Source organism: Agelaius phoeniceus, chromosome 23 (genome assembly GCF_051311805.1).
Source record: "Agelaius phoeniceus isolate bAgePho1 chromosome 23, bAgePho1.hap1, whole genome shotgun sequence".
Lineage (NCBI taxonomy): Eukaryota > Metazoa > Chordata > Aves > Passeriformes > Icteridae > Agelaius > Agelaius phoeniceus.
The window spans coordinates 7,138,731-7,164,320 of NC_135287.1; the positions used below are offsets into that span (position 1 = coordinate 7,138,731).

The 25,590-nt window shown below is 53.1% G+C and overlaps 1 protein-coding gene across 1 annotated transcript; it reads left to right on the forward strand.

Moving 5' to 3' along the window:
* Window positions 1-7,073: 7,073 nt before the first annotated feature.
* Window positions 7,074-15,380, forward strand: ANKK1 (ankyrin repeat and kinase domain containing 1). The gene is made up of 8 exons (XM_054647563.2): window positions 7,074-7,258; window positions 9,756-10,050; window positions 10,398-10,549; window positions 11,378-11,427; window positions 11,511-11,666; window positions 12,501-12,619; window positions 13,491-13,536; window positions 13,918-15,380. The coding sequence occupies exons 1-8, from the start codon at window positions 7,074-7,076 to the stop codon at window positions 15,249-15,251; spliced, it is 2,337 nt and encodes a 778-aa protein (XP_054503538.2). The 3' UTR covers window positions 15,252-15,380.
* Window positions 15,381-25,590: the final 10,210 nt, after the last annotated feature.

Below are 25,590 nucleotides of genomic sequence, written 5' to 3' on the forward strand. Positions count from 1 at the left end.
ATCTCCAGCAGCTCCCAGCACGTCCTCAGTGCTCCCAGCTGGGCAGGGGCACAGGGAGCCCACAGTGGGCAGCACAGCCCGGGCTGCAGTGCCTGCCCCTGCCACGGCAGCCCCAGCGCCCATCACTGCTGGGACACCTGGTCCCACCCCGGGTTTGGGGCTGGAATTGAGCCCTGCTGTGCCTGAGCCCTTGACAACCACACAGAGCCCAGCAGCAGCACCAGGACAGGGTCTGCTCCCCACAGGGCAGGGTGTGCTCCCCATAGAGCAGGGTCTGCACCCCACAGGGCAGGGTCTGCTCCCCACAGGGCAGGGCCTGCTCCCCACAAGGCAGGGTGTGCTCCCCATAGAGCAGGGCCTGATCCCCATAGAGCAGGGCCTGATCCCCACAGGGCAGGGTCTGCTCCCCACAGGGCAGGGCCTGCTCCCCATAGAGCAGGGCCTGATCCCCACAGAACAAGCTCTGTTCCCCACAGGGCAGGGTGTGCTCCCCACAGAACAAGCTCTGCTCCCCACAGAGACCCAAACCAAACCAGCCATTTCTGGGGAGGCTCTGGCTGTGCTGAGCCCTGCAGGGATGGCCACCAGCCCTCCTGCCCCAGCTCCTGAGCTGTCCCCCCAGCCCAGCTCAGGGCCAGCTGCAGCCAGCAGTGGGGCAGGAGCAGCAGGAGCTGCTGGCTCCCTGGGCACCAGCGTGTCCCCATTGGCCATGGCCGGCCCCAGCACAGCTCAGCCACCCCCAGCAGCCCTGGGACACCAGCTGGGTTTAACTGCAGCCCAGCCGGGCCCTGTCCCTGCCCTGGGGACACACCCCAGAGCCACACAGGCAGCGGGCACTGCTGTCCCTGCGGCCCAGGTGGCACTGTCCCCGCTCACAGGCACAGAGCTGCTCCTGCTGCCAGCCCCAGCTGGGCAGCCCGAGCCCAGGGTGGTGCTGGAGCCCTCAGGGCAGCTCCCTGTGGCACTGGGGAGCCCTGAGGGGGCAGCAGGAGGAGATGCAGCCCCTACCAGGCAGCTGCACACCCAGGCACCCGTGCCAGCTGCACTGCTGGCATCAACCAGGCTCCTGCTGGAGAAGGTGTCCCACCCTCTGGAGAACATATCCCACCCTCTGGACAAGGTGTTCCACCCTCTGGAGAATGTATCCCACCCTCTGGAGAACATATCCCACCCTCTGGAGATGCTCCACCCTCAGAATGGATCCCATCCTCTGGAGGAGATGTTCCACCCACTGGAGAATGTGTCCCAGCCTCTGGAGAAGGTGTCCCATCTTCTGAAGAACATATCCCACCCCCTGGAGGAGATGTTCCACCCTCAGGAGAACCTATCCCACCCTGTGGACAAGGTGTCCCAGCCTCTGGAGAATGTATCCCACCCTCTGGAGGAGATGTTCCACCCTCAGAATAACGTATCCCAGCCTCTGGAGAAGCTGTCCCAGCCTCTGGAGGAGATGTTCCACACTCTGGAGGTGTCCCACTCTCTGGAGAATATATCTCACCCTCTGGAGGAGGTATTCCACCCTCTGGACAAGGTTTCCCACCCTCTGGAGAACATATCCCACCCTCTGGAGGAGATGTTCCACGCTCTGGAGGTGTCCCACCCTCTGGAGAACGTATCCCACCATGTGGAGGAGATGTCTCAACCTCCGGAGGATATGTTCCACGCTCTGGAGGAGGCATTCCACCCTCTGGACGAGGTGTCCCCCCCTCTGGACAAGGTGTCCCCCCCTCCGGACGAGGTGTCCCCCTCTCTGGAGCAGGGTGCCATGGAAGCTGTCACTGGTCCCTCCATCCCTGGCACTGCGGCCCGGGCAGTCCCACCCCCAGCAGTCCCTGCTGACAGTCTCGTTACCGAGGGCCCTGCTGGCCCCGGCAGGGACAGGGACAGGGGCCCGGAGCCCCTCCCGGTGTCGCCGGGCCCGCAGAGCCCCCGGGCCGGGAGCGGCGCTCGGACCGTGCCGGGGCAGCCGGGGCTGGGGGCGGCGGGCACGGCCCCGGGGCTGCTGCCGGGCACGGAGCAGGCGGAGGAGGAGGAGGGCAGGACCAGGGAGGTGACAGACGGAGCAGCTGAAGCCTTGGGGACAGCGGTGACCCCGGAGCCCGGAGCGCCGCGGAGCGACTGGCACCAGAGCAGGGGGCTGCGCTCGGATGCGACCGCGCTGGACGGGCAAGTACCCCGGGCTGGCTCCCTTTGCCTGCTGCTGCCTGCCTGCCTTTCATCCTATTCCCTTTTCCATGCTATTCCCTTTCATCCTATTCCCTTTTCCCCTTTGTCCCCAGGCTCGCCGTCGTGAGCGACTCGTGCGGCGTCGGGAACCACTCGGTGCGGCTGAGCCTGAGCCCCGCAGCCCCCGGGGAGCCGCGCTCGGAGCAGCCCCACGACACCTTCGTGGCTCTGGTGGCCCTGCAGAGCGACAGCAGCCGGGCCCTGCTGCAGCTCCACTCGTGCTGCGTGACCCCCTCGGCCAGCCCCGGGGCTGCGGGGGCTCAGTGCTGCCTCTTCCGCAGGTGGGAATGGGGAACTCTTCCCCCCTTTGTTTAGGATTGATGGAAATAACCCACCCCGGGGGTGTCCCCCAGGGGCTGTCCCAGAGGTGCAGCATCCCCTTCCTGCTGGGGAGGCACACCCCAGCCATTTGGAACCTCACATCCCATTTATTTCAGCCCCCAGGGACACGGGAGGGCCATTGCCCGAGGTTTGTGAACCCTCAGGGGGTGCTGGACACACCACAGCAAAACCAACATCCCAAAACAGCTCTGCTGCTCGGGGCTCTGAGCAGGGCAGCTCCAGCAGGGAACGCTGCTGTTGCTGGATTTTCCTGCCCCTCAGACAGGGCTGCAGGGCTGGGCTGTGCAGTTTGTGCTGGGATCTGGAGCTGTTTGCTGTTTGCCCCTGCCAGGCTGCCCTTGGAGTGCAGACACATCCAGCTGCTGGAGGGTGGCAGCTCCAGGGCCACCAGCTTCTCCATCCAGCTGTTCCAGATGCTGAACCACTCCGTGGCCTACCTGCACTGCGAGCTGAGGGTCTGCCTGCCCGGCCAGCCAGGATGTGAGCAGGTACTGAGGGGGGATCTGCTCCCACAGGAGCAGCAGGGATCCCACCAGATCAGGAGGGACTCGGTGCTTCCAGAGCCTCCACACCAAGGTCACCCCATGGCCAATCCCTGGTTAGAGTCTGGGAGAGGAGTTCATGGTGTGGAAGGGTGGCAATAGTTGGTAATCCCTGAGAAAAGGAAATCAGGGAATAAAGATTTACACATGTGCTGGTCCAAGGATTGGAAATTCACCTTTTGGAACAGTAACAGAAGTGGAAAGGACTGAGGAGGGCCTGGGGCAGGAGGTTCTGTCCAGGGCACTCCCAGGTGTTTCCATCTCTTTCCCAGGACTGCTTGGAAAGTGTGGAGCCCCTTGCCCAGCCCAGTGACAGGACCAGCCATGGAAACCTGCACAGGCTGGTCTCCCTCGGGCCCGTTTGGAGGATGAACAACAGGTTTCTGTACAAGCCAGAGGAAGGTGGGGCTCTCCTGGTTTCATTTCTCTTGCAGAGGTTTTTGCTCAGCTTTTCCTGCTGTAGGAAAACCAGGACATTTTTAATCACTTTCTTGGTTAGGTTATATCCCAACAACTCCTGACCTTTGCTTTGGCCTCCCTGGATCCCAGATGTGGGGGTTAATCAGTGCCACATCCAACAGAGCTCCAAAGGCCCCTGTGAGGAACTCCAGCTTTAGGAGGAGGGAAGGGGAGAAAATGAGGCAGAATGTTCTGTCTGTGAGGAATTGCAGCGTGCAGAATGAGGGCGGCCATGGGACAGGACTGTTCATAGGTGAAACACAGAAGCTGGCTGATGTTCATTAGATGTTTGTAGCTATTAGAAAAGAGCTGGTAAAATATGAGAGACTTCTCAAAACCCGCTGGCACCATCCCTGACTCCCTGTGGCTGTGCTTGTTTGTGCAAAGAACATTTCTCACTGCTCCATTGCCTCTCTGTGTGTCCAGGTGCTGCTCCTGCCACGCTGCTGCCCATCCTGCTGGGGGCCCTGGCGGGCTGTGCTGTCCTGGCCGCTGCTTTCATGGGGCTGTGGCTGCACCGGCGGCAGAGAGCCAAGCCCAGCCGTCATCCCCTGCCTGGAGAACTGCCCGGGCTGTGATCCCAGCAGCTGAACTGCTCCTGCAGCTCCCCCGGCCACCAGAGAAGCAGCTGAGTTTGCTTTGCTTCTGTAGAGCTCCTGCTGAGCAGGGAGCAGGAGATGCCACCTCTGCCCCGAGCCTGCCTCTCCTCCCTCCCTTCCCTTGTGCACCAGAGCCCACAGACTGCAGGGCAGAGCAGGGATGGCTGCAGGGCCCCGGCTGCAGGGCCAGGCTGGGCACAGCAAGGGGCAGCAGAGGGGAGAGCAGGGGGCAGGAGAGCCAGGGAAATGCAGCACTGTGCCCTGGAGATGGCACCAGGGAGGGATGGAAACACAGCACTGTGCCCTGGAGCTGCCACCAGGGAAATGCAGCACTGTGCCCTGGAGATGGCACCAGGGAAACAGCACTGTGCCCTGGAGATGGCACCAGGGAGGGATGGAAATGCAGCACTGTGCCCTGGAGATGGCACCAGGGAAATGCAGCACTGTGCCCTGGAGATGGCACCAGGGAAATGCAGCACTGTGCCCTGGAGATGCCACCAGGGAAACAGCACTGTGCCCTGGAGATGGCACCAGGGAGAGGTGGAAATGCAGCACTGTGCCCTGGAGATGGCACCAGGGAAATGCAGCACTGTGCCCTGGAGATGGCACCAGGGAGGGATGGAAACACAGCACTGTGCCCTGGAGATGGCACCAGGGAGAGGTGGGAATGCAGCACTGTGCCCTCACAGCCACCAGGGAGAGGTGGTGAGGAAAAGGATGGAACTGGGCGTTTGGACAGGATCCAGAGCCCCAGGGATGTGTCCCCTGGGATTTACAGCTTCTCTCACCTCCCAGGAGCCAAGTGCCTTCCTCCTTGCCCTGTAGCCCTGCTGCTGTTTTCTCCAACTCCCCACTAATGGTCAGAGAACCCCAGAAGTAGTAGAATTCCAGAATCTGCTGGAATGCACTGGGGAAAGGCATCCATGGGATGGGGGACACAAACTGGGCTCTCCTGGGGGCTGTGGAGAGCCCCCTCCAGCCCCACATCCCCCTGTCCCAGAGGAGCTGGGGCTGCCCCATCCTGTCCAGGGCCTCCTGCAGCAGCTGCAACCCAGGGAGAGTGAGCAAGGAAACACCCGTGGGGATGGAGGGAGGGATGTGCCTGTGCTGGGGATGACAGCAGGACCTCAGCTCCTGCTCCTCCTGCCCTCGGAGCTGCAGCTCCTGAGCTGTTGGCCCAGAATTGCCCCTGGGAAGGTGTGGGGAGGGAGAGAAGCAGCAGCTGCTGCCCCTCTGCAGCCGTGGGCTGAGCATTCCCCTCTCCTTGAGCTCTGCAATAAACCTGAGCCTGCAGTGTTGGTCTGGTCTGTGCCTGCAGGGGAGGGAATGGGGCCCCTGTGCTTGTCCCCGGCTCCAGAACTGCGCTGGCAGCTGGGAGTGGAGGGGAGCAGGGCATCACTCCGGGTGGGCAGTGCCAGGGCATTGGCAGCAATCGCCTTCTAATTGGGGTTTTTCCTCCCTAAAAGGCTGCAGAGCCTTTTCCCCTCTTTTATTTCCCCCTTCTTTCCTTCAAAGAAGGGACTGCCAGAACCCCTCACATACACCCCTAACACAAGTAACTCACATTTCCACCTGGGCCAGGCTTCCCCCAAGGATTTCCTCAACATTCTGCCACAGAACTAAAAACCCCAGGTCAAGGCTTGCTGGCAGTGAGACAATGACCCTGCAGCAGTGCTAATTATTATTTGAATTGCTCTGTAGCTCTGAGGAAATCAGCACCACCTTGTATTTGCCACTGAGCTACCTCCAGAGAGAGCTGAGGCATTAAAGACACAAATGCACAAGATCCAGACGAGAATTTTTAACCCCTTTTCAGCTGAAGGTGTGTGCGCTGCCCCTGTGCTCACATGGTGAGGGTTAAACTGCTCTGACCAGTCTGTGCTCCTCCAAACACCCACTTCCAGGGAGATTTGATTTTATTTTATCCCTGAGGGAACTGCTCTGGTTTGCCACATTTCTGGTATTTCTGCTGAGGTTTTTTCTCAGCCTCATGCACTCATGTGCTAGTTCTGGTTGTTTGGTGTTTTTCCTGTTCTTTATCTTTCTAGAGTGTTTTTTTCTACCTCTCTACTTCTGGGGTGTTTTTTAAACTCAGTTTTTCATCTTTCTGGAGCGTCTTCCACCTCTCCATCCAGCTACTTCTAGGGGTGTTTTATAACTCAGTTTTTTATCTTTCTGGTGTATTTTCCACCTTTCCATCCAGCTGCTTCTGGGGTTTTTTAAAATCAGCTTTTCTTCTTTCTGGAGTGTTTTCCACCTCTCCATCCAGCTGTTTCTGTTTTTTTTTCCCCCCTCTGTTCTCTCTGGAGTGTTTTCCACATCTCTCATGTACAATTCTGCCTAGTGGATTTCTCTGCTCCCTCCAAGCCTCACCCTGCCCCAGTCCCCAGCTCCCTTTCCCCCAGGATGTGCCGATGCCCCAGGTGAGGAATCCCACCCTCAGCACGGAGCACTCACTGCAGGCTTGTCCTTTGCACTGAAGGCTTGTCCTTTGCATCTGGAATTCTTGGAGGATTTGCCCACCCAGGGCTGGATATGAGAGAGCAGAGCCCCACTGCCAGGCTGGAGCTGAGCCACGTGTGAATATGTAGAATTCACACAGGCTTGTTGAATTCACTGCAGGCTTGTCCTCTGCACCAATTCCCACCTGGAATTCCCGGAGGATTTGCCCACCCAGTGCTGGACATGAGCGGGCAGAGCCACGCTGCCAGGCTGGAGCTGAGCCTGAGTGAAAAGCAGAATATGTGAGCAGCCCCACTGAGGATCCACCTCTTGGCAGGGGCTGCCAGGGCTGCCTGGGGTGGATCCCCACCTCCCCGGGCAGGGCAGGGCTGGGCAGGGCAGGGCAGGCGGGGCAGGAGGAGCTCCTGTGCCTCCCCAGCAGGCAGGCAGAACCAGCTGTGCCATGGGCACGGAGCGGGGCAGGCTGGGCAGCCTGACCGTGTTCAGCAAGGAGGATTTCGAGGATGAGTGGCTGCGAGTGGCCAGCGGGGGCTTTGGCCACGTGTACCAGGTGAAGCACAGGAGGTGGAGGACGGTCTATGCCGTGAAGTGCTCCCCGTACCTGCTGCAGGACTCCAGCGTGGACAGGTAACCCCTGAGCAGCTCTGGCCGTCCCAGCTGGAGGGATTGGGGGATGAAACTCTGCAGAAGGAGCTCCTTGGGAAGGGCTATGTACCCAGAGGGAGTGGGGAATTGGCCAGGTGTAGCACAGGAGATGGTCTGTGCAGGGAAGTGCTCCCTGTACCTGCTGCAGGACTCCAGCGTGGACAGGTAACCCCTGAGCAGCTCTGGCCGTCCCAGCTGGAGGGATTGGGGGATAAAACTCTGCAGAAGGAGCTCTTGGGAAGGGCTGTGTACCCAGAGGGAGCGGGGAATAGGAGTTCTGCCTTTCCTTGTCCTGTGTGGATGCACAGGGACATGGGGAACAGAGCAGGGCTGAAGCCTGGGGCTGAGCTCAGCACCTCACACACAGACTAAAGCAGCCTGGTGGGTTATTTACAGCTGCCACTGGACACTGGGGCTGAGCTGTATCCATCAAACTGAATTCATCACCAGGTTTAAAGATGAGGGGCAGAGGATTTACAGCTGGTTTTGCTGCCCTGCTCCTGTAGCCTCCAGACATCTCCTTCCTCTCCATGGGGCACCTGCAGCTCCTCTCTGCTTCTTGCTCTGTCTCTCACCTGCAGAGACTCCTCTGGTGCCCACCTTGAGTCTGGAGATGGAGCAGGGCCAGGTAATCACAACCACTGCTGATAACACATCCAATACAGGCAGAGCTGATGGAAAAACAGCAGAGTTGATGGACTTATTTAATTTAAAATTTTATTCCCTCAAATTTGGAAGGATCCTGCCAGGATAAAAATCTCACTCTTGTGATTTCTTGTTACAGACAACAACTGAGTTCAGGCTGAGCACTGACTGCCCTCAGTTTGCTCTGCAGATTCTACATTTGCATTTTGTTCTTGTTTGTGGCGGGGAAAAAAAGAGTCAAATAATCAGTTTTAATTCTGTGTCTTATCAATTGTAGTAAAATACCCCAGATTCCTCAACCCATGGGTGGGTCTTACTGTGAGGAGATTTTGCTTGGCTGAACCATTTTAGATCAATGAATGAATGACCTGGCCCAATTGCTGGCAGCTCAGCTCCATTCCCAGGGTGTGCTTTTTAAAGGCACTCCTGGCACTTTGCTGCTTGGCTGCTCCCCCAAACTCGTTCAGCAGGTCGGGAGGGGTGAGCCTTGGGAGGATTTGGAGGAACAGGTCTGCCAGAGCTGGCAGCCAGCAGCAGCCATGCCAGAGCTCCCCTGGGAGCAGTCACCGTGCCCAGGGACAGAGCTGCAGGCACAGGAGGAGCTGCAGGTGTGGCCAAGGTGTGGCACAGAGCTGTGCCTGCCCCTGGCATCCTGCTGCCAGGGAACACCGGGAATGTCATGGCACCACAGAGTGCTTTGGGAGAAGCCCTAAAGCTCATCTGAATCCTCCCTGCCTGCCCCTGGCCAGGGAAACACCGGGAATGTCATGGCACCACAGAGTGCTTTGGGAGGAGCCCTAAAACCCATCTGAATCCTCCCTGCCTGCCCCTGGCCAGGGAAACACCGGGAATGTCATGGCACCACAGAGTGCTTTGGGCTGGGAGCAGCCTTAAAGCTCATCTCCATCCTCCCTGCCTGCTCCTGGCCAGGGAACACTGGGAATTTCATGGCAGCACAGAGTGCTTTGGGCTGGGAGCAGCCCTAAAACCCATCTGAATCCTCCCTGCCTGCCCCTGGCCAGGGAGCACCAGGAATTTTGTGGCACCACAGAGTGCTTTAGGAAGAGCCCTAAAACCCATCTGAATCCTCCCTGCCTGCTCCTGGCCAGGGAAACACTGGGAATGTCATGGCACCACAGAGTGCTTTGGGCTGGGAGCAGCCTTAAAGCCCATCTGAATCCTCCCTGCCATGGCCAGGGGCACCTTCCACTGTCCCAGGCTGCTCCAGCCTGGCCTTGGACACTTCCAGGGATGGGGCAGCCTCTGGGAATCCCATGCCAGCCCCTCCTCACTCTCACAGGGAAGGATTCCTCCCCATCTAACCCTGCCCCGGGGCAGTTTAAAGCCATTTCAGCAGTGGGACAAGTACAGGCTCTCTGTCCTCACTGCTAAGGATTGAAACAAGTGCAAGCTTTTCATCTTTTCTTTGTGGTGGCTGAATGAACCACATAATAAACCTCAGTTCATTTGGAGAAGTCACAACAGCATCCATGTCAGATTTTAATCTGCAAAAGATCCCTGTGTGGCAGCATTACCATCAACTCAACGGGGAATTTGGGACCAATCTTTTTGGGGTAGGCAGTGCTCAGAAAGGCTGGGTGCCACTGAGTTACTACAGAGTTACTGAGCCGTGAATCAACTGACAAAATTTCTTGCTCCCACTGTATTTTTTTTGTATTTTTTCTTTGATTTTTTAAATTTTATTTTTATTTTTAATTATTTTTATTTCTATTTTTATTTTTATTTCTTAATATTTTTTTAGTTTTTAATTTTAATTTTAGATTTTAATTTCTATTTTATTTTTTATTTTTATTTTTTATTTTCCATTTTCCAGGACCAGCATGAACTGTCTAATGGAGGAGGCCAGCAAGATGGAGAAAATCAAATTCCAGCACATTGTCACCATCTACGGGGTGTGCAACAGCCCCCTGGGGATAGTGATGGAGTACATGGCCAGGGGCTCCTTGGAGAGAATCCTCCCCACCCACAGAATGTCCTGGCAGCTGAAATTCAGGGTGATCCATGAGATGGGCTTGGCCATGAATTTCCTGCACAGCATGAGCCCTCCCCTGCTGCACTTGGATCTGAAGCCAGGGAATGTCCTCCTGGATGGGAACATGCACGTCAAGGTACGGCCACGGCTCACACCAGGGCCAGGCAATTCCTGCCAGACAGAATTACCCCAGTAAATCAGGTTCTGCAGGAGCAGCCGTGAAAGAGTGACCTGTGGGGTGTTTAACAAGCAGCTGCTTTGAGCAAATCACGCGCTGCTCTCAGCATCACACGGCGACTCTGGGCCAGCTCTGGGGATTTAGGGCTCCAGCTGGACTCAGTGGCTGCAGGCTCTCAGGGTTTTGTCAAGCTCCAGCTGCTCTCCCCTCCTGCTGCCCCTGATCCCAAAGATGGGGATGTCTGGGTGACAGCAGGAGGGCAGAGCGTGAGCATTTTAGGGCAGCTTCCCTGTTCCTGCTTGCAGATCTCCGACTTTGGGCTGTCCAAGTGGATGGAGCAGTCCAGCAGGATGCAGTACATCGAGAGCTCAGCTCTGAGGGGCACCCTGAGCTACATCCCCCCCGAAATGTTCCTGCAGAACAGCAAACCCCCGGGGATCAAGTACGATGTGTACAGGTGAGGGCTGGCCCAGGGCACCCAGGGGTGTCCCTGGGCTGTCACACCCAGCAAGGGGGGCTGGACACTGCCTCAGTTTGTTTAAATTCTGCTTTTCTGCCTCTTAGAAGGTGGGGTACCCGACCTCAGGGGTGAGACTGAGAGGGAGGGAGTTCTCTGTGGATAATCATCATCCCACTGCACCCTCTGCCCCAGGTGCCATCACACCCTGTTCCCAAAAATGAGTGACAGCAGAGCCCAAACAGTCAGTGCTGCTCTTTCATCACAGTCCCTGCTGAGATTGCTTTTAAAACAATTCCAATATTGGCTTATCTGCCTCAGTCTTCAGCTTCATTTTGGTCAGGAACAGGCAGAGAAGAGATTTCAGCTTGGCTTTTGTCCTTTTGGGTGAGGAGCTTTGCAGCACATTCACATGAGCCCCAAGTCCATGTCTGGAAATTCTTCAGCTCCGTGGCCTTTGCAGCACAGAGGGTAGAGGGAAGAGGGAAAGGAGGGTTTGCATGGCCACAGGAACTTGCAGGAGCCAAGGGCTTGAAACCTCAGTGTGAATAAAGTGGAAAAAAGGCACTGAGAGACTGACTTTGGCAGCAGAGGCTCCAAGTGCCTGCTCAGACCCTTTGGAGGGTGATGACCCCACTCTAAAGGAGATGCATGAGGCAGAACCACAAGGCCTGATCCTTTTGGCCTGGGGGATGAAATCCTTTTGCTCTGGGAGATGAAATCCTTCCCTCCTGAACAACCTCCCTCCTGACCTCCCCATTTCTCCAGAAGGCAGAAGCAATAAGAGCATCTCATGTCCAAGTGCTCACAGTCTCTCCTCTCCCGCAGCTTCGGCATCGTCATCTGGGAGGTGCTCATGCAGAAAAAGCCTTACACAGGTAAACACAAACCCTGCACCCGTGGAATGTCCATCCCAGCCCTTTTCCCAGGCAGAACACCCAGAGGTGCTGGATTTTTCCAGGGGCCAACATGATGGCCATCATCGTGAAGGTGGCAGCGGGGAAGAGGCCAGGGCTGGAGCTCATCAGGGACGACTGGCCCGGGGAGTGCCACCAGATGGTGGACCTGATGAAGAGGTGCTGGGACCAGGACCCCAAGCAAAGGCCCAGCTTTGCAGGTGGGACTGGGGTGTGGATCTGATGGGGTCTCTGGTGTGACCCCGAGGTGTTGGAAAATCACTTTTTCCCAGCCCCGAAACCGAAGAAGAAGGCAGAATTCCTTGGCTCTTGTTCTCAAGGTTGTTTCTTTTCTGTTATCTCTATAATTCTTTCTCTGACCTGCTGAGATCTGTCCAGCACGTTGGTTCATGGCACTCTGACCACCCTCAGGGCGTTGTTATCTTTTTATACTTAAAACTACCTGTACATTATTTACCATAACTTCCCAATACCTATCACCTATGCTAGACAGTCTATCTCTATTCTAAACCAATCCAAAAGTGCCACCATCCCAGCAGAAGATGGAGGCCAAGAAGAAGAAGGAGAAAGACTGGAAACACCCAGATTCCTCCATCTTGCCCCCTGAACCCCATTCTAAAACCCCCAAAATTCTACATTTTCACCCTGTGATAAATTCACTGTCATTCTATTCAAACCCCTGTGGCTTGTAACTCCTCACAAAGCTGGTAATTGTTTCCATGGGCTAAAATCGAAGGCACAGGTGTCTTTGACTCCATGCCAAGGTCTCTGAGCCCCCTGCTAGGGTCTCAAGTCCTCCAGGGCAGCCAGAGGAATTTCCTGGGTTCTGACATGGATCAGCCAAGGGTGAGCCCCATGGGTTGACAAAAGCAGGGTTTGTGTCAGTTTTCCCAGTTCCACCTCTGAGGTTTAACAGCTGGGTGCCCTTTTGCTGTCCCACATCCCCTCATCCCTTCTCCCTCCCTTCCCACGTGGGTCCTGCCTGGCTCTGGAGCTGGGGCAGCCTGCACAGCCGAGCTGCTCTGCCCTGGCAGATATCCCTGTGGAGACAGACGTGCTGCTGGCTCTGATCCAGAGCCTGGTGCAGGACCCGGAGAACGAGCGCCTGGTCAGGAAGATGTCCCACAAACCGGCCCTCTCCAGGAGCCAGCAGGTGAGCAGAACCCACCAAGCCTCTCAGGAAACTCCTCTGAGCCTGCTCCTTGTTCTGACCAGGCCTTGAGGCTCTTTCCCCTCCCTAAGGTGCCCCTCAGCACCTTCACAGGGTGTCTGCACAGGCTGTGCCTCTGTAATTCATTTATGGGGATGAGACACTTGCAAATTAATTAACAAATGCACTGAATGATAAATAGTCCAAGAGGAAAACCCTTTTCTGGACCTGCTCAGGTGAAGTGGGTTTATCATGGTGACCTCAGTCACTAAAAGAAACTCAAGCAAACACAGAATCACAGGGTTCTCTGTGCACAAAACTGAGGATGTTCCTCTTTGAACAATTCTTACAGAATTTTTTTTTTTTAATAGTTTGAAATCCCGATGTTTCTCTGGCTAAGAAAAAAATCAGGCTCCTGGATAGTCACGATGTAATCCCAGCAACTGAAGTAATTATGCCTAGAAAACAGGGAGAGATAGGAATTGAGAATTATTGGTATTTAGAGGGTTTTGCCAAGCTGTGCAAGAAACCAGAGGCCTGAAGAAGTAGGGGCTTGGGGGTCCCTAAACAACAACAGAAATCACTTTGGGATGCTGCCATGCAGTCAGGAAGCAGAATATGTGTGTGTTTGGGAGCAAATGAGCACAAGGAGGAAAAGCTCATGGATATCCAGAGATCATCTTCAGGCTCCCCCATTCCTGCTCTGTCATGACTGGCTTAGCTGAGTTTTGGGTGCAAAAACAGGATTGGATAAAAAACTCTCAAATGATGACACAAAACTGCAGAGCAGCATCAAAGGACTTTGTGCAAACATTACAGAATGCAAATAAACACTCTGTTTTATCCTTTTCCTTTCCTCCTTTCTGAAAACCAGGGTGACAAAGAGGAGTTCACCTTCCCTCGAGACACTAGAAGTGGGGGTAAGTAGGGGACCAGCTTTAGAATTGAAAATGAAAGAAGGGGAAGCTATAAAAGTTGTTTGTTTTGTTGTAGAAGTATGTGGCTCATAAGGTTTTCCATGCGGGGGACATTTTAAAGTAAGGAAAATTTTAAGTTAAGGAGAAGTTTAAGTTAAAGAAAAGTTTAAGTTAAGGAAAAGTTTAAGTTAAGAAAAATGAACTATTCAGGAAATAGGTACTGTGAGAGAGAGGCCAAATGTCACAGGGCATGTCTGGCCTTATTTTACTTTCCTTATCTCTAAATGACTTCATTCCATGTCGTCCTACCAAGAGCCACAAGCTCTCCCTCCCTTCCTGGGCGTTTTTCACTCTTTTCCTCCCATTTTGCATCCCTGCCTTTAGGAAAGGACCCGCAGGAGGTTCCTCTCCCACCTCCACAGGGGGAGGCGGGCAGCCCCGAGGAGCTGTGCCCCGAGGAGCTGGGCAGGGTGCAGGAGAACGGCCTGACCCCGCTGCACCTGCTGGTGCTGCAGGGCCACGCGGCCAAGGTGCGCTCGCTGCTGGGCCGCGGGGCCGGCACCAACGCGGCGGCGGGCGGTGGCTGCACCCCGCTGCTGCTGGCCGTGCAGCGCCGGCTCCCCGACATCTGCGCCCTCCTCATCGAGCACGGCGCCGACGTGGACGCGGCCGACGAGGACGGCTGGAGCCCACTGCACTTCGCGGCCCAGCACGGCGACGACCGCACGGCGCGACTGCTGCTGGACCACCGGGCCCGCGCCGACGCCCAGGAGCGCGACGGGTGGACCCCGCTGCACCTGGCAGCCCAGAACAACTTTGAGAACGTGGCGCGGGTGCTGCTGTCCCGCCAGGCCGACCCCAACGCGCAGGAGGTGGACGGCAAGACCGCCCTGCACGTGGCCGCGGGCTTCGGGCACGTCGGCCTGGTCAAGCTGCTGGCCAGCCAGGGGGCCGACCTGGAGAGGAAGCAGAAGAACCTCAGGACGCCGCTGCACGTGGCCGTGGAGAGGGGCAAGTTCAGGGTGGTGCAGTACCTGCTGAAGAACGGCATCTCCGTCAACAGCCTGGACCAGAACCACTACAGCGCCCTGCACCTGGCCGTGGCCAGGGGCAAGTACCTGATCTGCGAGAAACTCATCAAGTACGGGGCCAACGTGGAGCTGAGGACGGACAAAGGCTGGACCCCCCTGCACCTGGCCTCCTTCAAGGGGCACATCGAGATCATCCGGCTGCTGAAGGGCAGCCGCGCCCGGCTGGACGCCAAGGGCGGCATGGACTGGACGCCGCTGCACCTGGCCACGCGCTACGGGGACGAGCCCGTGGTCAGCGAGCTGCTGCGCTGCGGGGCCGACCCCAACACGGCCGAGAGGTCCCGCTGGGCCCCCCTGCACTTCGCCGTGCTCAGGGGCTCCTTCCTCAGCGTCATCAACCTCCTGGAGTGCCGGGCCGACGTCAACGCCAGGAACAAGGTGGGCCGGACCCCGCTGCACCTGGCCGTGCTCAAGGGCAACATGGCCATCGTCAAGACCCTGCTGAAGGCGGGGGCCCTGCTGGACGTGGAGGACATCACGGGGTGCACGGCCCTGCAGCTGGCCGTGAGGCACCAGCGGGAGAACATCATCACCCTGCTCCAGAGCAAGGAGGGGAGCAAAGCTGGCAACAGGACTCTGAACGAGGTGAAGATCCCCAGGCTTATCCCAGGAAGGACAGATCTGTAAATTCACCAGCTCTAAAATCTGCAGCTTGAGCTTTCCCACATCAGCTGTGATGCCTCAAAGCACCTTGTCCTGTCCCCTGCTGATTGCAGGAAAATGTTTGCCCTTTTTAAATGGAAGTTTTTAAGCGTGAATGCTCAGAGAGTAAAAGAAAATGAAGTTATTTGATGACAAGTTTTTTTCCAAGCTTGTAGAATGTTTTGGCTTGGTGATACTTTAGGCAGTGCTTTCCTACTGAATCCTTCCTGAGCAGGGATTTATGCACCCCCTGTTCATGCAGGCAGTGCTGAAGCTGTGCGCAGCACACACAGCTTTTATTGCTTTCATTCCATGTTTTCCTACAGAGAAAATTGGTGTAAAATGGCCCTGGCACAGGTGGGAATTGAATCGTGAGATTCTCACCTGCTGCTGGCACAGCAATGTGTCAGATTTCCTGACATCTCCTTTCTGTAACAAGAATGAAATAAAACAAGGCAGAGAGGAAAAATCACTGCTAGAGAGTATTGAAATGGATGCAGCTCGGGGAACAGAAATTCCAGAATAATCACACAGGAGATCTGGCTGCTTGCAGGTCAAGGTTTGAGTCGTGTCTCTGGGGGGAAATAATTCCTGGTTTCCTTCAGGAAGATGTTCCAGAGCTCAATCAGTCCTGTGAGAAACATCTTCTTGCTGGATTTGATTCCCTGGTGACAGTGAGAGCCCTGGTGTGCAGCTCTGACAGCCCTGCTGTGACTCCTGAGTCCCCAAACGTGCCTGCTGGGAGGGTGACTTGTCATGGCCCTCAGCTGGGAAGAGGCTGAAATAGAAACAAACAACCCCAGCTCTGCAGGGGAGCTGTTGTTGCCTGATAACGTGAGATTAAATGGGTTAAAAAGAGGGTTAAAAAGCCAAACCTCTACTAATGCAGTTTTCATTTTATATTAACTTAAGGGGGTATTGATGTGTATTGTATTCAAACCCAGTTTTTCACTATGCTTTGGCACCAGAGCCTTTAGATATCATTTAAAATAAATTGTAATTAAATGATTCATTTTTAACATTTGCTGTTGGTGAAGTGGGGAGATGGGCAGGTTATGAAATGAAATGCTGGTGACATTTTGGATTGCAGCGAGTGTAAAAAATTGACTTTTTTTATTGCAACCACAAAAAAAAACCCCAAAAATCTTGGCATTTCCCTGAATTACCTGCTTTTGATATTCCCTAATTTTCTCCAAGGAGGAAAGGCCTGGCTGAAGGAATTCTTGGGAAGCTCAGACCTTCCTGTGCAGCTCCTTCCCTCAGCTTCAGCTGTATTGATTCAGCAAATGTCTCCCTTGCTTGGTGTCATTTGAAATATTTACCCAGAAAAGAAGAAATCCAATTGCCACTTATTCAGCAGCTCCTTTCTGTCCCCGCTCCAGCAGAAAAACAAAACTCAGCTCGTATGTCATGGAATGTTCTCTACAAGAGCTTAATTAAATTTATAATGAAAATAACAGGGGATTAAGAAGACATGAGGGAAATACATTGCTCTTGCAGAGCATTCCAGAGGTGATAGAAGCAATTTGCAGAGAAAATTACCTGTTTGCTGCTCAGTTTCTATAGAAATTAAATGAGTCTTTACAAACTCTGGAAAAGTGCATTCCAGCCTCCGCTTTGTGACTGTGCAACTTGCAGCTTATTTCTAAAATTATTCGTGGATCTCCATCCCCCCTCCCCTTTCTTTTTTTTTTTTTCTTTTGCCTTTTTCAACTCCATTTCAGTCTTTTGTCCCTGCTGATAAATCTGCAGCTGATTATCTCACGTTCTTACCCAAAGTTCACAGCCCAGGCAGCTCCTGGCAGGGCATGGCAGCAGCAGCAGGGCAGGAACCTCCTAAACAGCTCGTTTAGATTCCAAAAGATCAAAATTGTTGTTGTGCCTCAAAAATTATGGTTTTAAGGTACTCAGAGCTGCCTGGGTAAGCAGGGTGGTGTTCTGATGTTGGCAGGGAGTTGTGGAATGACTCTGAGCATCCCTGGGCTGCAGCAGCTCCAGACATCCTGAACCACAGGGAGATTTCCAAACCACGGGGAGATTTCCAAACCACGGGGAGATTTCCAAACCAATTGCTCTTCAATTCCCTCACAGAATCCCAGCATGGTTTGGGGTGACAAAGACAGAAAACCAGAGGAGGGAAATTTAAGGTCCTCTAAAGCTGATCTTGTTGCAGCCCTGCTCCCTGCAGGAATCATCCTGAGCTCTGTAAATCCTGGGTGTGCTTTGGGCTTGAGAGGAATGGTGGATTTGTCTTTCCAAACCAGCTGTGGCTCTGCTGGTGGATAAAACCAGCACTGGGAGAGAAAAGAAACAATGGGAAGGATTCAATTTATTGATGAATGGAAAAAGAGATTTTCTTTTACAAATAAACTTTAGGTTTGCTGAGAAATGAAATTAGACATTGAAAGATGAAAGAAACAATGGGGAAGAAAAACCCCTAAATTCCATAAGAATTCAAAATTAAAAGGGAGGGCTACACATTAGAGGGGAATCTTTGGGATCAGGTGTTCGGGGAAGTCTGAACCTCTCAAGTACCTCAGCCAATGGGGAAAACCCCCTAAATTCCTCAAGAATTCAAAATTAAAAGGGAGGGTTGTACATTAGAGGGAAATCTCTGGTATCAGGTGTGTTGGGGAGTCTGAACCTCTCAAGTACCTCAGAAATGGGGAAAGAGAGAAGGGAAATGTGGCTGGAAATTGGGATAAAAAGGAGGCTGCATCCTCCAAAACTTGGAGAGACCCCAGGGGATGCCCCATGGCCTCTCCCTTGACTGGAATAAAGCCAAAGGACTCCTTTGTCTCCTTTTTGGACATAAACCTCTGGTGTTTGTGGGTTTATTTTCCTAACAGGCTGCCTGCACTCCCTCTGCATCACCTCCATCCAGGACAGCTTTGGGTAAGGGATGGGACTGTCAGGACCCCATCCCTGCTTCCCCACAAGCAGCACACCAAGAAACTCAGAGCAAATCAATCAGCAGAGCAGGGGATGGTTTCAGGAGGGGCTGGCACTGATTTCCTAAGTGCTCTCTCAGAGCTGGATCTGACTGTAATATCAATCCTCTGATGTAAAATTGGTTTGAAGGGGAGATGCTTGTAGTGATGAAAATGTGGACGTTTCAGTCAGAAGTGTGGCTCTTCTGTGAGGGAATGCTCACAGGAAAATGCTTGGAATTGAATTTGGTTAAATCCACGTTTTGCATTGCTCCTGCTTCCCAGAGACTGTGATTTGTTTGTTTGGCAGTGCTGCAATTATGCAGATATGGGATTAAATTAAAATTAAAATAATGCTGCGTTTTAGAGGAAAAGAGATCTGAATAAATACAGCTTGTGGGGGGGAAAAAACCCTTATTTTTAGCAGAAATGCTTGTTTTTTTCCATAGCCCCTTAGGTGTGGAAAATCAAGATGTTTCTGACAGCAGTGATGTGAATGTAGGAGGCAGTGATTTTAATGTAAGAAGGAATAGTGAATTCTCTGTGTTTCTTTTTCTTGCAAGGAGGTGGTTGTAGGCTCTGTGCTGTGGCAGACGTCAGTGAGAGACGTGCCTGGCTCTGCTCAGCCTCTCCCTGGCCTGGCAGGATTCCTCCTGCTCCCTCCCCAGGCCCTCCAGCACTTCCCTGTGCCCTCCCAGCCCCAGGGAGGGGACCAGAGATCTCTGCAGCCAGGGCTGGAATTTGGGGTTTATTGCAAAGGGCCTGGGTGCAGGGCCCTGCTGGGAGCTGCCAGGCACAGCTCAGAGCAGGCCCCAAAGAGGGAGAGAGAGATAAAGAGAGTGGTAGAGAGAAGGCAGGAGAGTGGTAAAGAGGATGAGAGAGTGAGGTTCCTGTTACAATACAATAAATCTTCTTCTGGTAGTGGAATTTGGGGTTCATTGCAAAGGGCCTGGGTGCAGGGCCCTGCTGGGAGCTGCCAGGCACAGCTGGAGCAGGCCCGAGAGAGGGAGAGAGAGGTAAAGAGAGTGGTAGAGAGAAGGCAGGAGAGTGGTAAAGAGGATGAGAGAGTGAGGTTCCTGTTACAATACAATAAATCTTCTTCTGGTCTTGGAATTTGGAGTTTATTGCAAAGGGCCTGGGTGCAGGGCCCTGCTGGGAGCTGCCAGGCACAGCTCAGAGCAGGCCTGAGGGGAGAGAGGATGAGAGGGTAAGAGAGTAAAAAAGGTAAGAGCATAAAAAGGTAAAGAGAGAGTGAGGTTCCCATTACAACACCATAAATCTTCTTCTGTGTTGAATATTCTGATTCTCACTGACCAATCTAGTCCAAGACACAAATCCTACAGCATTTCCATACAGCCTATAAGAATCATTACATCACCATCCTGTGTCACATTCTAAACAAACTCTTTCCTCTCCAAGCCTTGGAAAGCAAGGCCAAGCCTGCAGCCTGCTCAGAGCCCCAGAACCTCTGTGTCCCCCTCATCCAGGGCTCTGAAAACCACTTGCTTGCCATTGCCTCTAATTTTTTTGTGTACAAACTTTATATTTAACCTTGTAAGGAGAGTTAAACCACATTACATCACCATCCTGTGTTACATTTTAAACCCTAAAAACTCCTCTTTGGGCCCCTTCTGCCAAGCTGTAGGGTCTGCTCTGCCCCTTGGGGCTGTCTGCAAGCAGAGGGTGTTGTTCCATCAAAAGGGGATCACCTTCAGCAGCCACACCATTGTTTTCCAGCTGTTCAGTAACTGAGGTATCTCAAAGCTTGCTTTCATTTCAATCTCGCTTATAGTTTCCATATTCTCCAAATCTTCTGCCAGGCAATCATACTGATAAGGCTTTCCTGTTTCATCTTCCCCAACCTGTCCCTTCCTTTGCAATAAAACCACGTTATCCCCTCCAAAAGCTGCTCCCCAGCCAGCTCCATCAGTGCAGGTGTGAGCTGCACTTCCATTAGAATAATGGCAAAGGGCCTGGCTGGGAATCAAGGAGCTCTTGCTGTTTGCTCCTAGCAGGCAGCTCATCCCCAGCAAGTTCAACATCTTTTGATCAGCTGCTGCTTTCCTCTCCTCTGCCTCAGAGCACAGCAGGGAACTCTTCTCCTGTGCAATTTGCTGCTGGCCTCCTTCTCCTCTTTGGGAAAAAAAATCAAAATAACCCCACAATCCCGAGCCCAAAAATGATTGTTTTTAAAGCCTGAGGTTCTTGGCAGTGAGGGGTGGAGTTCAGCACTGTGGGGACAGTTTGGGGAGGAGATATCACAGTTCAGGCTCTCATTTTGGCAAGTCAGAGCTCCTCACACCTCTGTGGCCTTGGGAAGAATCTTGTGTACCCAAACAAAGCCCAGGAAAAGATTTATATCCCTCAAAGGTGCAGAGCCCTAAATGTGCTGCCCAGCCTGGGTCTGGGGGGTCATGGGACCATGGAATTTGTGAGTCTAAACAGCTTTTTTCTGTGGCCAGGATTGGTGCTACCCACAGCAGTGTGCTGGGAGGAACAGAACACCACCCCTGGAGCATCCCTGCTCTGAATTTCCCTTTAAAAAAATAATCAGGTACAGAGATCAACTCCAAATGAACCAGGAGAAAATCCAGAGAACACGGCTGAACTCCCCATCCTGGAGGGAACTTCTTCTGAGCAAAAATAAATAAATAATAATCCCCAGCAGCCTTTCTGGACAGCAAATGTCCTATTAAAGACTCCAGGTCCATCTGGAGCAATTACAGAGAGGAGCATTAGGCCAGGTCAGCAATCAGGAGGTGCAGTAATTAGCTGCAAGAAGGGCTGGAATGAGCCTTTGTTTGCTGCTGGCCTGCAAGGCCTTGGCTTCAGAAAGAAAAGGGAAATGTTACAGACACTGAGAAAATTCAGCTTGGACAGAATTGAGGTTTGGGGCATTTCTGGCCTGGTTCCATGGCACTGCCACTGCTCCTCAGCAAGGCACAGCTGCCTTCTTATCACCAGCAAGGTTTTATTGCTGTTCTTTGGGCAAATCCTTAATATCTGCTCCAAGCAGAAAAAAAAATCCTTACAAGCCATTCAGGGAATTCATTTTCTTGCCTTGGAAAAGACTGCACTCCACCAAAAGGTTTTGCTGAGGCTGCCCTGCTGTTAGTTGGTTCAAGTCTTTGTTTTGTAAGGATTTCTCGCAGGATTTCTCCCAGGAGAGCTGAGCTGGGCTCTTTGCTGCCCAATGTGCTGCTCCTTTTGGCTGAGCAGGGTCATGTTCTGCTCCAGGGAATGCTGGAAAATGCCACAGGACCATGAGCCCACTCAGACATTAAAAAGGGGCAGAGGAAAATCAACAAGAGAGAGAAGGAAAACCAGAGAAAAGGTGGAATTTGTCTGACATGCCCTGAGCTTGGAAAATGCTGCTTTTGAGAAATTTTAGGAGCCTGGAGCAGCTCCTGGGGCTTCCTGCTGCATCTCCTTGACCCCACAGAATCCCTGATTCTGGAAAAGGCTTCCAAAATCATATTTCCCAACCTTTTTTACATCCCAGCAGGGAAGGGCTGGTGCCCAGCCCTGGAATTCACCTGGAAAATTCACCTGGCCTCACTGGGTTTGTGGGCTGAGGGGGGAAATTCCAAATTGTGCCTGAAGCACAAGCATGGATTTGGGGATTTTGGAGGCTTGGACAGCTGGAGGATGAGCCTGGCTGCAGAAAAAGCTTTTTGGCAATGAGTTAAAGCTGTCAGTGAGCTGTGCAGCCCCTGGGATGTCACCCACAGGGGAACAGCTTTCCCCAGGCCGTGGGGTTTAAATGCCAGTTCCCAGCTCTGCTGTGTCTCAGTCACTCTGCTCATGGAACACTTCCTTTTGCTTTTTTTTATTTTTGTAATTAAGAAGGAGGCAGAATTGACTGTGGTTTTTCCCTGGTATCTCTGAATCACGTCCCAGGCCCTGCTATTTCACTGTCTGCATTCTTCCCCAGCCATTCTGGCCTCAGCTTTGAAGTGATTTAGGGCTTGTTTATCACAGAGGCAATCAGCCATGCTCCTTCCCAGACACCCTGGACCTGCCAGGGAGCTGAGTGTTCCCTTAGCTGGGGGGGCTCAGACACAAAGGCAGAGCTAACCGGGTTACCTGGCACTACCTGAGCCCAGCCCTGCCCTCCCAGCCAGCTCCAGGTGGGCATTTCAATGTAAACACAATGCAGGAATGTGACCTGGAGCATCTGCCACCAGCTGGGAACAGGCACAAACTCAATTACTGCAGCAGGAAATTGCCAGCCCCGATAATTCAGACATAAATCTGCATCCCCAAGGTTAATTTGGTGTGACTTTGGCTCTGGCTGCAGCCTCCAGGAGCTGAGCCCCTGCTGCTGGCCTGGCAGGGCAGTGCCAGGGTTAGAAGATGAAAATCTCACAGATATGTGTGTGAAGGAAGATTTTTCAATGTATAATCTTGGTGCTATGGTCTGGTTGAGGTGTGAGGGCACAGGTTGGACTCGATGATCTTAGAGGTCTCTTCCAACCTCATCATTCTGTGATTCTGTGATCTGAAGAAGGAATAGAAATGAAAGCAAGTTTTGATATAAAAGAAAAGAATTGCTGAGCCAGTCTCACTGGCTAACCAAGGAGGCAAAGGGTGTGTGAGGTAGAAGGGGTTTCTATGGCTTAGAGCAAAGGATAAACCCACCCCAAATAAGATGATGTTTTTGCCAAGCAGAAAGCACAGGCAAATTTGCACACACAAATTTGCAAAAGCACATTTGCAAACAAGGCAGCAAATGTTGCAAGTAGAAAAAAAGAATTTTCTACTGCAAGAAAACTGAAAACCAACTTCTGGCTTAAACTGTAATGTACTGACTTTGAGTGATTGGAGAACAGTAACATGAATATGGTAATTACAGTAGTTATGATAGGCTATAGATAATAGTTAAGGTATAGATTGGTTCTACTGTATGAAGATGCTCAGCAAAGAAAAGTGTATAATGCAATGTAACCAGAAGAAAAGTATAGAATGCATTGGAACCAAAAGAAAAGTATAAAATGCATTTGTAATCAAAAGAAAGCTGACAGCTGTAGGCACAGCTCTGTCACCCACGACCCTGGACTGCTGTGACACCTTGGATACAATAGACTGCATTTTGTAATAAACTGCATTTTGTAATAAACTGCATTTTGTAATAAACTGCATTTTGGAGATCTGCCTGGAGTCCCACATCCCTCATTTCATCTCTTACACCCATGCTCTGCTCCCAGCCCCCCTCAGCAGGTTCTGGGGCCCATCCCCAGCTCAGTTCTGGGTCAAACCCTCCCATTTTCATCATTCCCCCAGCGGTTCCATAGCAGGGAACGCAGCCCACGGCCCAGAGGGAGGCAGAGGCAGGAGCTCAGCTCTTGAATGTCACAGAATTGTCACTGCTTCATGCCATGGCATCATCTCACGCCGTGGATTTCATCCAGGGTGTGCTCCCCCCTCAGCAGAGCTCGTCACACACCTGGTGTCGCCCCGAATTTGTCACACACCTCCTGTCACCCCACATTTGTCACACACCTGGTGTCACCCCACATTTGTCACACACCTGGTGTCACCCCACATTTGTCACACAACTCCTGTCACCCCAAATTTGTCACACAACTCCTGTCACCCCAAATTTGTCACACACCTGCTGTCACCCCAGAGCTGGCCCTGCTGTGAGCACATCCCCCTGTGTCACATCCCTCTGCAGGAGCCACAGCAGCTGCTTTGCCATCTTTGCAGGGTTTTTTTCCCCAGCAAACTCAGAGAACGGTGCCAGCTCAAAGCCACCTCGGTGTTTGCCAGGAGCTGTCCCAGGGGGAGGGAGGTGCTCAGAGGAGCTGTACATATTTGTTTAGACTGGCACTGACTGCCCATTTCTTCACACAGACGAGCTCCCAGCTCATAACCTGTCTTGTTCAATCAGATTTGCAGCTCCTGGGTTTCCCTCTGAAGCTTTGTACATTTTCCAGCTGGTGATTTGACAGAGCTCTCTGAACTCAGGAGCTGCTCAGAGATTCTCTGTCTTGCTGTTAGCACTTGGAGATGAGATTACATTTCTGGCTGATGTCAGTTTGGGCTTTTCCTGCTTTTTTCACACGGCCTGAATAAAAACAATCAGCTCTGTGGCTGCACTGTGCAGTAAATATTAATGATGGCTGTCAGGAAACATTTCATGCAGTGGCAAGGGCTGAGGTTATGACCTGGTTTTCTGCCAGGTGAGGTTTGCAGCCCTTTCCATCTGCCCTGCACCCAGCTCAGAAGGATTTATGAACAGCTGGATACAGCCAGGAAGCAGAAACAGCCATGAGGACCCTTGAATTCTGCTGGTTTGTCTTTTCCCAGCATTAAAACCCCACAAGATCGGCCATGGGAAGGAGGATCTGGGTGCTGCCTGCTGCTCTGTCCTTCTGTCCTGCTGTCCTGAGCTCAGGGGCAGAGGCTGATGGGGCAGGCTGTGGTCAGGAACCGCTCACCTTTCATATCCTCAAAAATTCCCCTTCATATCCTGACAAACTCCCCATCCCAAGGCTCCCAGGCTGCAGGTGAGGAGCTGAGGCAGCTCCAGCCCCAGAGGGGCAGCAGGGAATCCTCTGGGATGGAGAGATGTGAGGGGTGATGGAGGGGAGGGGATGAAGGCTCCTGTTCCTGCAGAGTCAGCCTCCCTCTGCCCCCAAAGGCAGCAGCCACAGAGGAGTGTGTCCCCTCCCAGCCAGGAGCTCTGGGGGCTGATTCCCCCAGATTTACCTGATTTATCTGGGGCTGATTCCCCCAGATTTACCTGATTTATCTGGGGCTGATTCCCCCAGATTTACCTGATTTATCTGGGGCTGATTTCCCCAGATTTACCTGATTTATCTGGGGCTGATTTCCCCCAGATTTACCTGATTTATCTGGGGCTGATTTCCCCAGATTTACCTGATTTATCTGGGGCTGATTTCCCCCCTCTGTTCTGAGCTGAGCCTGCCCAGTGCAGGGGCAGCAGCTGAGCCCCATCCCCCTGCAGAGCCCCTTTTCCCCAGCTCCACTTTGTGCCTGTTCTGCTGCTCTGCCACTCCTGGTGCCCCTGCTGTGTGCCACCAGCTCCCCTAGCAGGGAAGGGTTTGGGTCAAATCATAAAAATTGCTTTTCTCCATGTGCCACCAGCTCCCCTGGCAGGGGGAGGGTAAAACCACAAAAATTGCTTTTCACCATGTGCTACCAACTGCCCTGGCAGGCAGGAGCTTGAGTAAACCATAAAAATTGCTTTTCACCATGTGCCACCAGCTCCCCTGGCAGGCAGGGGTTTGGGTAAAATCATAAAAAATTGCTTTTCTCCATGTGCCACCAACTGCTCTGGCAGGCAGGAGCTTGGATAAAACCACAAAAACCTGTTTTTCACCACCAACTGCCCTGGCAAGCAGGAGCTTGGGTAAAACCAGCAAAAA

Coding starts and splice junctions, on each gene's coding strand:
- ANKK1 (XM_054647563.2), top strand. CDS start 7,074: ATGGGCACGGAGCGGGGCAGGCTGGGCAGCCTGACCGTGTTCAGCAAG. Junction 7,259..9,755: donor CAGGACTCCAGCGTGGACAG/GTAACCCCTGAG, acceptor TCCATTTTCCAG/GACCAGCATGAACTGTCTAA. Junction 10,550..11,377: donor ATCAAGTACGATGTGTACAG/GTGAGGGCTGGC, acceptor CCTCTCCCGCAG/CTTCGGCATCGTCATCTGGG.